At 49.2% G+C, this 14486-nt stretch overlaps 1 protein-coding gene across 1 annotated transcript in view; it reads right to left on the bottom strand.

The window, feature by feature from the left end:
* Nucleotides 1–14486, bottom strand: part of ADGB (androglobin) — a 738031-nt gene that overhangs the window by 416614 nt on the left and 306931 nt on the right. Inside the window, exon 13 of the mRNA XM_030198035.1 lies at nucleotides 12205–12325. Within this exon, the coding sequence (XP_030053895.1) occupies nucleotides 12205–12325 (121 nt within the window). The remainder of the gene's footprint in view (nucleotides 1–12204; nucleotides 12326–14486) is intronic.

The following is a 14486-nucleotide window of genomic DNA, read 5'->3' as shown; positions in this document are numbered from 1 at the left end:
GAGCAGATCTCATGTGAAGACGAGCCATGGGAGTCACATGGACTGTGGAGGCCATATGACCCAGAAGTCTCAACATCTGCCGAGCTGTGACCTGCTGAGACGCTCTGGTCTGCGAAGCCAGGGACAAGAGATTGGTGGCCCTCGCTTCGGGAAGGAAGGCCTGAGCCGTCTGGGTATTCAGCAGAGCTCCTATGAATTCCAGAGACTGGGTTGGCTGGAGATGGGACTTTGGGTAATTTATCACAAACCCCAGCAGCTCCAGGAGTTGAGTAGTGCACTGCATGGACCGGAGGGCTCCTGCCTCCGAGGTGTTCTTGACCAGCCAATCGTCGAGATATGGGAACACGTGCACTCCCAGCTTGCGTAGATACGCCGCCACCACCACGAGGCACTTTGTAAACACTCGTGGGGCAGAGGCGAGCCCAAAGGGCAGCACACAATACTGAAAGTGCCGTGCACCCAGGCGGATAATGAGATACTGTCTGTGAGCTGGCAGTATCGGGATGTGAGTGTATGCATCCTTTAAATCCAGGGAACATAGCCAATCGTTTTTCTGAATCATTGGCAGAAGGGTGCCCAAGGAAAGCATCCTGAACTTTTCTTTGACCAGGAATTTGTTCAGGCCTCTCAGGTCTAGGATGGGACGCATCCCCCCTGTTTTCTTTTCCACAAGGAAGTACCTGGAATAGAATCCCTGCCCTTCCTGCCCGGGTGGTACGGGCTCGACCGCATTGGCGCTGAGAAGGGCGGAGAGTTCCTCTGCAAGTACCTGCTTGTGATGGGAGCTGAAGGATTGAGCTCCCGGAGGACAATTTGGTGGCAGGGAGGCCAAATTCAGGGCGTATCCGCACCGCACTATTTGGAGAACCCACTGGTCGGAGGTTATGAGAGGCCACTTTAGGTGAAAAAATTTTAACCTCCCTCCGACCGGCAGATCGTCCGGTACAGACACTTTGAGGGCGGCTATGTTCCCGTGGATCCAGTCAAAAGCCCGTCCCCGGCTTTTGCTGTGGAGGCGCAGGGGGCTGCTTAGGCGCACGCTGTTGACGAGAACGAGCGCGCTGGGGCTGTCCCTGTGCCTGGCGAGGCCTTCGGGCCGGCTGGGTGTACCTACGCCTTGCAAAGGAATAGGGCGCAGCCTGCCGGGCCCGGGAAAAACGTCCTCCTGCTGAGGTGGATGCTGAAGGCGCCCGGTGGGAGAGCTTGTCGAGGGCGGTTTCCCGCTGATGCAGTTGGTCCACCAGCTGCTCGACCTTCTCACCAAAAATGTTATCCCCCCGGCAAGGGACGTCGGCCAGTCTCTGCTAGGTGCGGTTGTCCAGGTCAGAGGCACGCAGCCATGAGAGCCTGCGCATCACTATACCTTGGGCCGCAGCACGAGATGCCACGTCACAGGTGTCATAGATACCCCTGGACAGGAACTTTCTGCACGCCTTCAGCTGCCTGACCACCTCCTGATAAGGCCTGGACTGCTCCGGCGGGAGCTTGTCGACCAGGTCCGCCAGTTGCTTCACATTGTTCCGCATGTGGATGCTCGTATAGAGCTGGTATGACTGGATGCGGGTCACGAGCATGGAGGATTGGTAGGCCTTCCTCCCAAACGAGTCCAGAGTGCAAGACTCCCGCCCCGGGGGCGCCGAGGCGGTATCCCTCGAACTCCGTGCCCTCTTGAGAGCAGAATCCACGACCGCCGAGTCATGGGGCAATTGTGGCCGCATTAACTCTGGGTCCGAGTGGATCCTGTACTGGGACTCTGCTTTCTTGGGGATGGTGGGATTAGATAATGGTCGCATCCAGTTCCGAAGCAGTGTCTCCTTGAGGACATTGTGCAGCGGTACCGTGGTGGACTCTCTAGGTGGTGATGGATAGTCGAGGACCTCGAGCATCTCAGCCCTCGGCTCATCCACAGAGATCACGGGAAAGGGAATGCAAATAGACATATCCCGCACAAAGGAGGCAAAAGAGAGAGGAGGTGAGAGCTTCCTCTCGGGTGAAGGCGTGGGGTCCGAGGGAAGACCCGCAGACTCCTCTGAGGAGAAATATCTGGGGTCCTCCTCTTCCCCCCACGAGGCCTCTTCCTCGGTATCGGACATAAGCTCATGTAGCTGAGTCCTGAACTGGGCCCGGCTCGACGTCGAGGCGCCGGGGCCTCGATGTCGTCGAGCGGTGGACTCCCGCGCCGGCGGGGACGAAGCTCCCTCCATCGACGTCGACGGGGACTCCACCTGCGTGGCGGTCGAGACCGGCGCCGCAAGCGGCGGCGGCGTCGACAGCCTCGGCACCGGGCTAGAGCTCGCCGGCACCACAGTCATCGGCGCCGAGGGCGCAAGCACCCCCGGCGCTGGCACAGCCTGGCGCATCAGCCCTTCCAGGATCCCCGGAAGGATGGCTCGGAGGCACTCGTCCAGGCCCGCTGTCGGGAAAGACGTGGGGGCCGGTAGAGGCATCGGTGCCGGAAGCTGCTCGGGTCCAGGAGACTGCACCGACGTGCTGGGACCCTGACATGGCGGTACCTCCACCACCGAGGGGGACCTCTCCTCTCGACGCGGACGCTTCGGCGTCGACTCCTCTCCGGTACCGAGAGCCGGATGTGTCGAGGGCGACCGGTGACGGTGCTTCTTAGCCTTCTTACGGTGCCCGTCACCGGTGCCGGGTGGTATGGAGGAGGAGGAGGTCGATCCCCCTCGGTCCCGAGGAACCGGGTCAGACAGGGTTCGGTCCCGAGGGCCACGGGCTGAAGGAGTGACCGGGGCCGACTGCCCACGCGGTCTCTCACCTCTACCCTCACCGGAGGACCGGCGGGCCGACGGGACCTGTTCTCCTGGGGTCGATGCCATCGATGCCGATTTTTCGGGCATCGATACCGGTACCGAAGGACCGGGCGTCGATACCGATGCCGTCGAAGTCGACGTCGAGGGGCCGGCGCAAGTTCCAAAAAGGTGGTCCCGCAGAACTTGCCTCGCAACCTGAGTCCGTTTCCGGAGACCGAGACACAGAGAACACGACTTGATATTGTGCTCCGGCCCGAGGCACTGGAGGCACCAAGCGTGGGTGTCGGTCTGCGAGATCGGCCGGCCGCACCGACCACACTTCTTAAATCCACTCGGGACCTTCGAGGACATCGACGGAAAAATCGCGTCGGCGAAGTTAAAGTCGTTGATGGTGGCGGAAATCACACCTCGAAAAAATAAATCGATCGCGCGGCCACAAGGCCGCAACGCGACACCCTCGCTAGAAACGAGGGAAAAAAGGAGCGCGTGCTCTTTTTTTTTTTTTTGAAGAAAGAAAACTGGGGCACGCGGCAACCGAATAAAACTAAACAAAAACTAAACAAAATCGCGTAAACGCGACGGTCTTTCCGGGGCTGCGAAGGGAGAGCGGCGACGGCACGACTCTCCTCAGGCGCGGAAAAGAAAAGACTGGCGGGAACGGTCACGCACGAGCGGGAAGACGGCCGCGCATGCACGGTGGGCGTGCCCCGCGTGCGGACCGCCCGCGAAGCTTTTTCCGGTTGGTGGGGGCTGCCGCGGACGTCACCCAGTCGTGAGAACAAGCAGCCTGCTTGTCCTCGGAGAAAGCGCGATTACAACTCCAAGGGGAGGTGGGAGGGTTTATGAGAATAAAAGGCCTGCAATCCTTGGAGAATACCTGCTACAGGTAAGTATATTTCCTTTCTCCAAGGACAAGAAGACCATTAATTCTCACAAGTGGGGAATCCCTAGCATCCAGGCTCACTGAAAACAACAGTGATAAAGGGGATTGGATGACTTCCCTATGAGGAAAGGCTAAAGCAGCTAGGGCTCTTCAGGTTGGAGAAGAGACGGCTGAGGGGAGATATGATAGAGGTCTATAAAATAATGAGTGGAATGGAACAGCTAGACGTGAATAGCTTCACTCTTTCCAAAAATACTAGGACTAGGGGACAAGCAATGAAGCTACAAAGTAGTAAATTTAAAACGAATCGTAGAAAATATTTCCTCACTCAACGTATAATTAAACTCTGGAATTCGCTGCCAGAGAATGTAGTAAAAGCAATTAACTTAGCTGGGTTTAAAAAAAGATTTGGATATCTTCCTAAAAGACAAGTCCATAAGCCATTATTTAAATTACTTGGGAAAAATCCACTGCTTAATTCTAGGATAAGCAGCTTAAAATGTATTATACTGTTTTGGGATCTTGTCGGGTACTTGTGAACTGGATTGGCCACTGTTGGAAACAAGATGCTGGGCTTGATGGACTTTCGGTCTATCCCAGTAAGGCAAATACTTACGTACTTATGTCCTTTTGCCTGTGTAGGGCAGGAAACAGGATCTAGGGTCTCACACCAGACAGCAAACCTCCTCCATTTGAAAGAATAACACCGCTCAATGGAATTTTTCCTGGAAGTCAGCAAGACCCAGGAGACACCCTCTGACAGACCTAAAGAAGCAAATTCTAGGCTCTCAACATCCAGGCTGTGAGGGCTAGAGACTGAAGGTTGGGATGCAGTAGAGATCCCTCGTTCCGTATGATGAGGGTCAGAAAACAATCCAATCTTCACAGTTCTTTGGAGGATAACTTCAGATAAAGAGGGAGCCAAATCTGCAGTGGCCAGTAAGGTGCGATCAAGATAATGGTCCCAAGGTTTTGCTTGAGTTTCAGCAAAATCTTACCTACAAGAGGAATGGGAGGATATGCCTACAAAAGATATGAATTCCTGTCCCCCAACAGAGAAGAAAGGCATTCAATGCCAGTCTGTCGTGATCCTGAAGACTGGAACAGAACTGAGGGACTTTGTGATTCAGTTGAGTGGCAAAGAGGGGAATAATCGAACGGCGCCGGCAAAATAGATTGCCAGTGATCTATATTTGCGGCGCCGCAAACAGCTGGCCAAACCGTATTATCGAAAAAGATGGCTGGCCATCTTTTCTTTCGATAATACGGTTTGGCCTGGCCAAATGCCAGAGTTTGCCGGGTTTGAGATGGCCAGTTTTGTTTTTCAGTGATAATGGAAACTAAAAGCAGCCATCTCAACCCCGGCTAGATCCAAGGCATTTGCTCATGGGAGGAGCCAGTATTTGTAGTGCACTGGTCCCCCTCACATGCCAGGACACCAACCGGGCACCCTAGGAGGCACTTCTAAAAATTAAAAAAAATATATACAAATAGCTCCCAGGTGCATAGCTCCCTTACCTTGGATGCTGAGCCCCCCAAATCCACTCCCCACAACTCTACACCATTACCATAGCCCTTATGGGTGAAGGGGGGCACCTACATGTGGGTACAGTGGGTTTGGGGGGGGTTGGAGGGCTCAACACTTAGCACCACAAGTGTAACAGGTAGGGGGAAGGGAAGGGGAAATGGGACTTGATATACCGCCTTTCTGAGGTTTTTGCAACTACATTCAAAGCGATTTACATATATTCAGGTACTTATTTTGTACCAGGGGCAATGGAGGGTTAAGTGACTTGCCCAGAGTCACAAGGAGCTGCAGTGGGAATCGAACACAGTTCCCCAGGATCAAAGTCCACTGTACTAACCACTAGGCTACTCCTGGGTCTGCCTGTCTGAAGTGCACTGCACCCATTAAAAACTGCTCCAGGGACTTGCACACTGCTGTCAGGGAGCTGGGTATGACATTTGAGGCTGGCATACAGGCTGGCAAAAAAGGTTTTTATTTTTATAGTGTGAGAGAGGGTTGGTGACCACTGGGGGAGTATGGGGAGGTCATCCCCCATTCCCTCCGGTGGTCATCTGGTGAGTTGGGGCCCCTTTTTTAGGCTTGGTCATGAAAATAAAAGGACCAAGTAAACCCGGCAAAATACTGCTTAACGCCGCTTTTTTTTTCCATTATCCGCGAAAGCCGGCCATCTGGTAGCCACGCCCATGCCCGCCCATGTCCCGCCTTCGCTACACCGCTGACATGCCCCCTTGAACTTTCGCCGGCTTGGTGACAGGAAAGTGGCGATGGTGTCAAAAAAGCAGCTTTCGATTATACCAATTTCGCCGCTTTTGAGACATCGCCGGCCATGCTGAGATACCACTCGTGCATTTGTATAACCTTGCTCAGCCTGTCGGCCAGACTGTTGTTTTTGACCATCAGATAAGTGGCCCGAAGGAACATGCTGAATCGGCGAGACCAACACCACATCCGGACGGCCTCCTGACACAGAGGGCTTGATCCTTTGCCATCCCCTGCTTATTGGTGTAATACATTGCAACCTGGTTGTCTGTTTGAATGAGCACAATTTAGTGATACTGTCGATTTCTGAAAGAGTGTTACAGATCGCCTGGAGTTCCAGAAGGTTGATCTGAAGACCTGTTTCCTGGAAAGACCAGGCTCCTTGAGTATGAAGCCCCTCTACATAAACTCCCCTCCCTAGGAGAGATGCATCCATTGTCAGAACCCTTTGAGGCTAAGGAATTTGGAATGGGAGTCTCAGAGTCAAATTGGATAGAATGATCTACCATAACAACAAATGAACAAGCTCTGGAGTCATTTGGATGACATCTTCTAGATCTCCCGTAGCTTGGCACCACTGGGAGGCTAGGGTCCATTCGGCTGATCTCACTTGGCCTAAGCCTCAACATCTGCCGAACTGTGACCTGCTGAGACGCTTGAACCTGAGAAGCCAGAGCGACTAGAATGTTCACTCTTGGTTGCAGGAGAAAGGCTCAAATCTTCTGCAGATCGAGCAGGGCTCCAATGAATTCCAATTGCTGAGCAGGGTGAAGATGGGACTTGGGGTAGTTTAAAATGAACCCTAGTAGTTTTAGCACCCAAATAGTCCTCCGCATGGACTCCCGAAAACCGTCCTCCAACATGCTCTTGACCAGCCAATCATTGAGGTAAGGGGACACATGTACTCCCAGCATAGCGACGCTGTGACTACTGCTAGGTATTTGGTAAAGACCCTGGGAGCTAACACAAGGCCAAAAGGCAACACGGGGTACTGGAGGTGATGTGTTCCTAGGGATGTGTGTATATGTGTCATTTAAGACAAACAGACACTTTCCCTTATACTCTATGCGTCATTCAAGTCCAGAGAGCATAGTCAATCATTTTGCTGAATCATGGGAATAAGGGTGCCCAAGGAAACCATCCTGAACTTTTTCTTGACCAGGAATTTGTTCAGGGCCCTTAGGTCTAGGATGGGATGCAGCCCCACTGTCTTCTTTCGCACAAGGAGGTACCTGGAATAGAATCCCTGCCCTTCTTCCCCTGTTGGAATGGGCTCGACCAAATGGGCCTTCAGAAGGATGGAGAGTTCCTTTGAAAGTACTTGCTCATGCTGAGAAGTGAAGTAATGAGCTCCTGGAGGGCAATTTGGAGGTTTTCGAAGCCAATATAGGGCGTATCGGAGGTGAAGTATTTGGAGAACCCACCAGTTGGAGGTTATAAGGGGCCAACTTTCGTAGAAAAACTTCAGCCTCCCTCTAACCAGTAGGTCGTCTGACATGGACACTTTGACAGTGGCTAAGCTCTGCTGGAGCCAGTCAAAAGCTCATCCCTTGCTTTGACTAGGGAGCAGCAGGGGCCTTAGATGCTGTTGATGAGAACAAGCTTGCTGGGGTTCAGCAGGCTGGCGAGAGGAGGTTGCATACTTACACCTCTGGGAGTAATAGGCACCTCTCCTCGACTTGCCAAAAGACAAGTCAAAGGTGTCATAGGCACCCCTGGCCAAGAACTTATGACACACCTTCTGCAGTTTGGCCAACTGGTGTACTGACTCAGCCTGCTCTGGTGGGAGAGAGTCTGAAAATCCAACAGCTTGCACACCGAGTCCTGCAGGTACACACTCATAAAGAGTTGGTAAGATTGTATACAGGACACGAGGACTGAAGCTTGGAACACCTTCCTCCCAAAAGAGTCCAAGGTCAGCATAGTCACTAGAACTCCTGGCTCTTTTGAGAGCGGATTCCACCACCATGGAATTGTGAGGCAACTGGGGCCTATCAAAACCAGGTGTGCTGTGGATCCGATACATCATGCTGATCTTTTTGGGCAGGACTGGGAACAACAGAGGAGAATCCCAATTCCTATCGAGGACTTCCTTGAGTACCTCATGGAGAGGGACAGTCACAGCCTCTCTAGGAGGAGACTCATAGTCCAGGACCTTGAGCATCTTAGCCCTGGGCTCATCCTCCACCTCCAAACAAAACAGAATAGCCTCAGCCATTTCCTTTACAAAAGAGGAGAACGAAAGGCTCTCCGGAGGAGACGTTCTTCTTTTAAGCAGAGGGGAGGGCTCAGAGGGGATGCCACAGGACTCATCCTTTAAAAAGTACCTTGGATCCTCCTCTGACTTTCATGCACGTTCCTATTCGGTGTCAGACAGAAACTTCTCATGGGAGGGCTGAGACCAAGCCTGCCTCAATGTAGAGGAGCCATGTCCTCGAGAGAGGCATCAAGCAACTGGCTCCTGCCTCGACTCCGACGAATCTTACTTCACCGATGTTGAGGGCCAAGCGGGGCTGTAATGGGTAGGTGCAAGCACCTGCAATACCAATGCACACTGTTGCAGAAGGCCATCCAGCAGCTCAGGGAGCAAAGTTCAGATATGCTCATCAAGGGCAGACACCAGGAATGACTGGGGTGCCAGCTCGGAGACAGGCTGCAGAACTGATGGGGCCGAGACAGGAATCGGGTCATGGCTGCTACAGGACAGATGCATCGGTACCTCCTGAATAGAGGGGGAGAAATCCTACCGGCACCGATGCTTCTCGGGTGCCAAATCCCTCAATGCTCCGGAGCTCCTGGCACCATGCATCGAAGATGACCAATGCCAATGCTTCTTGGCCTTTGCCCGGAGCTTGGCATCGAAACTCCCTGGTGCCAACAAGGAAATGTCGAATCCTCACTTTGCCTCAGGGTCAGGTCCTACACTGGCTGGTCCCAGGGGGCCCTGCCCGGCAGTTGGCATCAAGACAGGTGGAAACCCACTTGACGTACTACTGCTCCCAGTGTCCATGGTTCTCGAAGCAGCGATGTGGACCGATGCTCCCAATGCCAATGCAGTCTTTGATGTTAATGCCAACACCACCAACCTTGATGCCCATACTGACGTTGAGGACTCAAACCTGGCTCCAAAAATCTTTTCATGGTGAGCCTCTCTGGACACCTGAGTCCTCTTCTTCATCCAACGACAAAGGACACAGCACAGTATGGTTGGGCCCTAAACACTGAAGACACCAAGAATGGGTGTCTTTACCAGAGATGGTCAGATTGCACAGGGTACAGTGCTTAAAGTCACTGGGAACTTTAGTGGACATGGACGAAAAAACTTCCGCAGCCAAATCAAAAGATGAGATGGTGCCTAAATAAAAAAGGGGGCAAAGCAAAAGCAAAAAGGCATTGGAAGGACCCAGCCGAAGTCAAGGCCTTAACGCATCCTAAGACACAAACGAAAGAAAACCTAAAACTGAGCAAAAAGGAACTAAAAGAGTGCAGAAAGAGGGGAACCTAGGCCTGAGAACAGGAAGCACAAAAAACCAGCGAGAAAGCCACAGAAGGCACAAAAAAAAGCTCTTCCAGACCAGGAGTGAAGAGAGAAACCACAGAAGCAGCTTTTCCTCAGCACAGTAGAAAAACTGTAGTAACTGCACTCTCACGGTGGGCAGTAAGGCACTCACACATGTGCGGTGGAGTGTGTCTCACACTCAACAAAGCTCTGTTAAGCTTGTCATAAGCTTTAGACCAGGCAATACGGGACCGCGTTACCCACTTGCGAGAATTAATGGTGTGCTTGTCCTCAGAGAAAAAATGTTACGTAGGTTGAAGGATTTGCTTTCCAGTATGAATTTTACAACAGTATTACAGTCATTAGTGACTCCTTTATTTGATTATTGTAACTCATTGTTTTTGGGCCTGCCTTTATATTTGTTGAGACCTTTTCAGATGGCCCAAAATGCTGCGAATCAACTTGTCTCTGGGGTGTCTAGGTTTGAATAAATCTCTATGTTATTGCAAAAACTTCACTGGTTACCTGTAAAATGGAGAATACAATTTAAGATATTGAGTTTGATTTATAGAGCTGTAAACGAGGAGGTTCCTATTCCCTTCGCTACTGCTTTTAGAATTTATTGTCCACCTCCGCCGCTAAGATCTTCTGATAAAATGCTGTTAAATGTTCCTTCTTACAAACAAATTGGTCTTCCTGATAAACTGAGAAAGATCAGATACTCAAAGGCAGAAAAATGGGGAAGAAAAGTGTTTGGCGATGTTGAATATGTTGTAAGAATGCTGTTTTGTATATCAAGCAATGCTATATGAATATTCTAAGTTAATCTGTATTGTGATACTCGTCAATAAAACAGTTTAATGATAACTGGCCAGTGTCGGAACCTGGCCAGTTAAATGTCCCATAGAGGGGCATAATCGAACGTCGCCGGCGAAATAGGTCGCCGGCGATCTATTTTGGCGGTGGCACAACAGCTGGCCGGAACCGTATTTTCGAAAAAGATGGCCAGCCATCTTTTTTTCGATAATACAGTTTAGCCTGGCCAAATGCCAGAGTTCGCCGGGTTTGAGTTCGCCGCTTTTGTTTTTCAGCGATAATGGAAAAACATGCCAGCCATCTCAAACCCGGCGAAATCCAAGGCATTTGGTCATAGGAGGAGCCAGCATTTGTAGTGTACTGGTCCCCCTGACATGCCAGGACACCAACCGGGCACCCTAGGGGGCACTTCTAAAAATATTCAAAAAATACACAAATAGCTCCCAGTTGCATAGCTCCCTTCCCTTGGGTGCTGAGCCACCCCAAATCCCCCCCAAACCCACTCCCCACAACTCTACACCATTACCATAGCCCTTATGGGCGAAGGGGAGCACCTACAGTACATGTGGGTACAGTGGGTTTTGGGAGGGGGTTGGAGGGCTCAACACTTAGCACCACAAGTGTAACAGGTAGGGACCTACATGTGGGTACAGTGGGTTTTGGGAGGGGGTTGGAGGGCTCAGCACTTAGCACCACAAGTGTAACAGGTAGGGTGGGGATGAACCTGGGTCTGCCTGCCTGAAGTGCACTGCACCCATTAAAAACTGTTCCAGGGACTTGCATACTGCTGTCAGGGAGTGGGTATGACATTTCAGGCTGGCATACAGGCTGGTAAAAAAAGGCTTTTATTTATATTTTTTTAGTGTGGGAGGGGGTTGGTGACCACTGGGGGACTATGGGGAGGTCATCCCCATACCCTCCGGTGGTCATCTGGTCAGTTGGGGCATCTTTTTGAGGCTTGGTCGTGAAAATACAAGGACCAAGCAAAGCCGGCGAAATACTGATGAACGCTGCTTTTTTTTCCCATTATCCTCGAAAGCTGGCCATCTGGTAGCCATGCTCACGCCCGCCCATGTCCCGCGTTCACTACGCCACCGACACGCCCCTTTGAACTTTCACCGGCGTGGCGACGGGAAAGTGGCGATGGTGTCAAAAACGCCGCTTTCGATTATACCGATTTCGCCACTTTTGAGGGATTGCCGGCGATCTCCCGATTTATGTCGGAAGATCGCCGGCGATCACTTTCGAAAATAAGCCTGAGAGCCAGCTATCCACTGATATTCAGCAAGACATGGCTGGCCATGGCCCGCTGAATATTGCGTTACATCAGGCGGTATAAACAGCTATCCGCTGATTTTTGATGCATCGCCACTTAATTTTAGCGGCCATATTTGGCCATGTGCAAGGCAGTCTATCTTTGGCCGGTTTGACTTTGAGTGGCCAGCGCTGCGTACGCCTTGTAGAGCTATAGAAATGCTAAATAGTAGTAGTAGTAGTAGTAGTAGTGTCAACTACCCTAGCTACGCCACTGCAATGACCAGCACCAGAAACGGTCCGACACTGAATATCCAGTTTTAGCACCGACCACGAGAGTTAGCCCAGCTAACTCCTGTGGTCTGAATGTCAGCCTCCAAGAGTTACCTTCAGTTCAGGAAACTGCTTAAGACTTACTTTTTTTTCTTAGGCTTTTTGTTGACGAGATGTTTATTTTTGCACTAATTTTATGTACTGTTTGTATAGTCTTAAGTCAAAATGTTACTGTGATTGTTTTCATTTGTAGACAAATAGTTTGCTGATTAATGGAAATAAGAAGTGAATACCTTGGAAAAAAAGGTTTATAATGTTGAAAGCTGTCTTTAGGAAGGAATAAGAATTTTAACGTACTATACAGTTTGACTTCTATAACCTTCTTCAGATTAAATCTAATCAAGAAAAATATGATTATTACCTCTTCATCCTCTTCTTCCACTGTCTGTTGGAAAGTTTGTTTCAAAATCAAATTGCGTTGCCGATGGTGTCCATCATACTCCATGAGAGTAGCAAGGCTAGGCAAAACTGGATGTATCTTCCTAGAACATTGAAGAAATTTGATTAAAGAAATAAAAACAGTACATATACTGCCAATGATATTTTTACATACTATTCTGAATAATAACTTTCCATATCATTGTACTTGAAAGAAATGCATCGAGGCATTCCAACTGATTTTCTCTGAAAGAAGGTAATCAAACAAAATAAAACATGGAAAAGAAAATAAGATGATACCTTTTTTTATTGGACATAACTTTCCGATCTGACAAAGAAGGGCAACCTTCGAAAGCTAATCAAGAATTGTATTAAGTTATGCCCAATAAAGAAGGTATCATCGTATTTCTTTTCCATGTTTTATTTTGTTTGATTACCTTTAAAAGTGGACTAAAACGGCTACCATACCTCTCTACTCTCTGAAAGAAGAATCCTGCTGCTGTTTCCATTGCAGCAGTAAAAGGAGGGAAAACATTTAAAAAAACATATTTAAATTATGCTATTCATGATTTAAATATTTTATTCTATGTTCTAAAAATGATAGTTCTGCCAATTAACTGGAATAATTCAATGACAATAAAAAGTGTGTGCAACGCCAAAGTGTATAAAAAATACAGTCACTTATCTTCTTCCACTGAATAGGAGATTAACTTCTTTCATCCAACCAAGGAAAGCGCTGACTTCAAATCAAGAACTTGGGCTGTAATCACACATCATTTCCCTGACAGAGGGATCCCCTGTTTTGATACTGCCTCGAGAGGAGCTGGCAAATCATATCTACCAGTCATTAGAATTATTCCAGTTTTTGTAAGTGAAATGTTATTGACTTTGGACTTCATTATTGAATAGAATAGGTCCTCCATTTTTTTTTTTGTTGTTACAGTGTTTTTTCTCCGGTAGGGAGTTTTTTACACTGTGGTTGTTTTCGGAGATTATTCTGAAACCTGTAAGCCTGTTAAGGGGTAGCCCATCTCTGTAGGCACCCTAGACTCTTGAGGTTTCCTTTGTTTAAATTGAATTAATTGATTATAAGGTTGAAGTCCTTTGTCTATAACATAGTAGGGAGAGTGTTTTTTATACATAGTTTCTATATTTTTTGCTCTTTAGCTCTAGTTTTTGGATATACATTTACAAGCCATGAAAGGGGACATGAATGGATGGAGAGTGGGTGGGCACAGGATGTATTCATCATCTGAGTGCAGTTTCTATTCTATAAATGGTGCGCAAGAGGATAACATTAATATCCCATGCCCAATTGTACATCTGCTATTTATAGAGACTTGTTTTTTGTGACCTGGAGTGTTAGTTGGTGCATTGTGCTGTTGATTGGCGTTTTGGTGCATGCTTAGACCTACCTGTCTTCTAACGAGACCCTTTTGCTCTCACCTTGTCCTGCAGAACCCAATATTCCCCTACCAACCTCCTTGTACCTCTAACACCATCTATCTTCCTTCTCAACACCTGAACTCCCTCCCCACCTCCTCAGCGCCCTCTTTATCCCAACCCTCTGTGCAAGTGTGTGTCTGTGTGTCTCTCTACCTAATATTATTTACTGTGGATGCGTATCTGCCTTTGTCTTCGTAACCCTGTGCTATGAGTTTTATCTTTATACTTCTATTTCCAGTACCCATGATGTATTGTAAGCCACATTGAGCCTGCAAAGAGGTGGGATAATGTGGGATACAAATGCAATAAATAAATAAAAACAAATAAATAAAATACTAAGAGTTTTATCGTGTTGGGCAGACTAAATGGACTGTACAGGTCTTTATCTCCCATCATCTACTACGTTACTATGGATCTGTCTGACTGGGTATGTGTGTGGTCTTATGTCATAGTTGCTGTTGACCATCCGGTGCTACTGCCGGTGTGTACTGGGTACCATGGCGTGGGCACAGAAGCATGCATGAAAGTGAGATGTTCCTTTGAGTATTGGCCTATAGGAAACAGAGGCAACAGAGGAGATGGGGAGGCCATGTGCATGTTCATGGACTTGACTAAGAAGCAATGTGTGCACAAGTTCAGATTTAATAAGGAGATGGGATGGCACAAAATGGCTAACATGCATCTGCTAGTGCTTTGAGCTCCACATTCTCCTTGTTCTTTTTTTTCCCCTTCTCTTAAGCCATGAAAGCCAGGGTAATGTCTCTTCAGACGTGGTTGTCGGCATGATTGATAGTTATGTGCAGCAGAGTTCAATTTGTT

The sequence above is a fragment of the Microcaecilia unicolor genome, chromosome 3 (assembly GCF_901765095.1).
Source record: "Microcaecilia unicolor chromosome 3, aMicUni1.1, whole genome shotgun sequence".
In the NCBI taxonomy this organism is placed as follows: domain Eukaryota; kingdom Metazoa; phylum Chordata; class Amphibia; order Gymnophiona; family Siphonopidae; genus Microcaecilia; species Microcaecilia unicolor.
The sequence above is the reverse complement of the archived record's forward strand: the minus strand, read 5'-3'. Positions and strand labels throughout refer to the sequence as shown.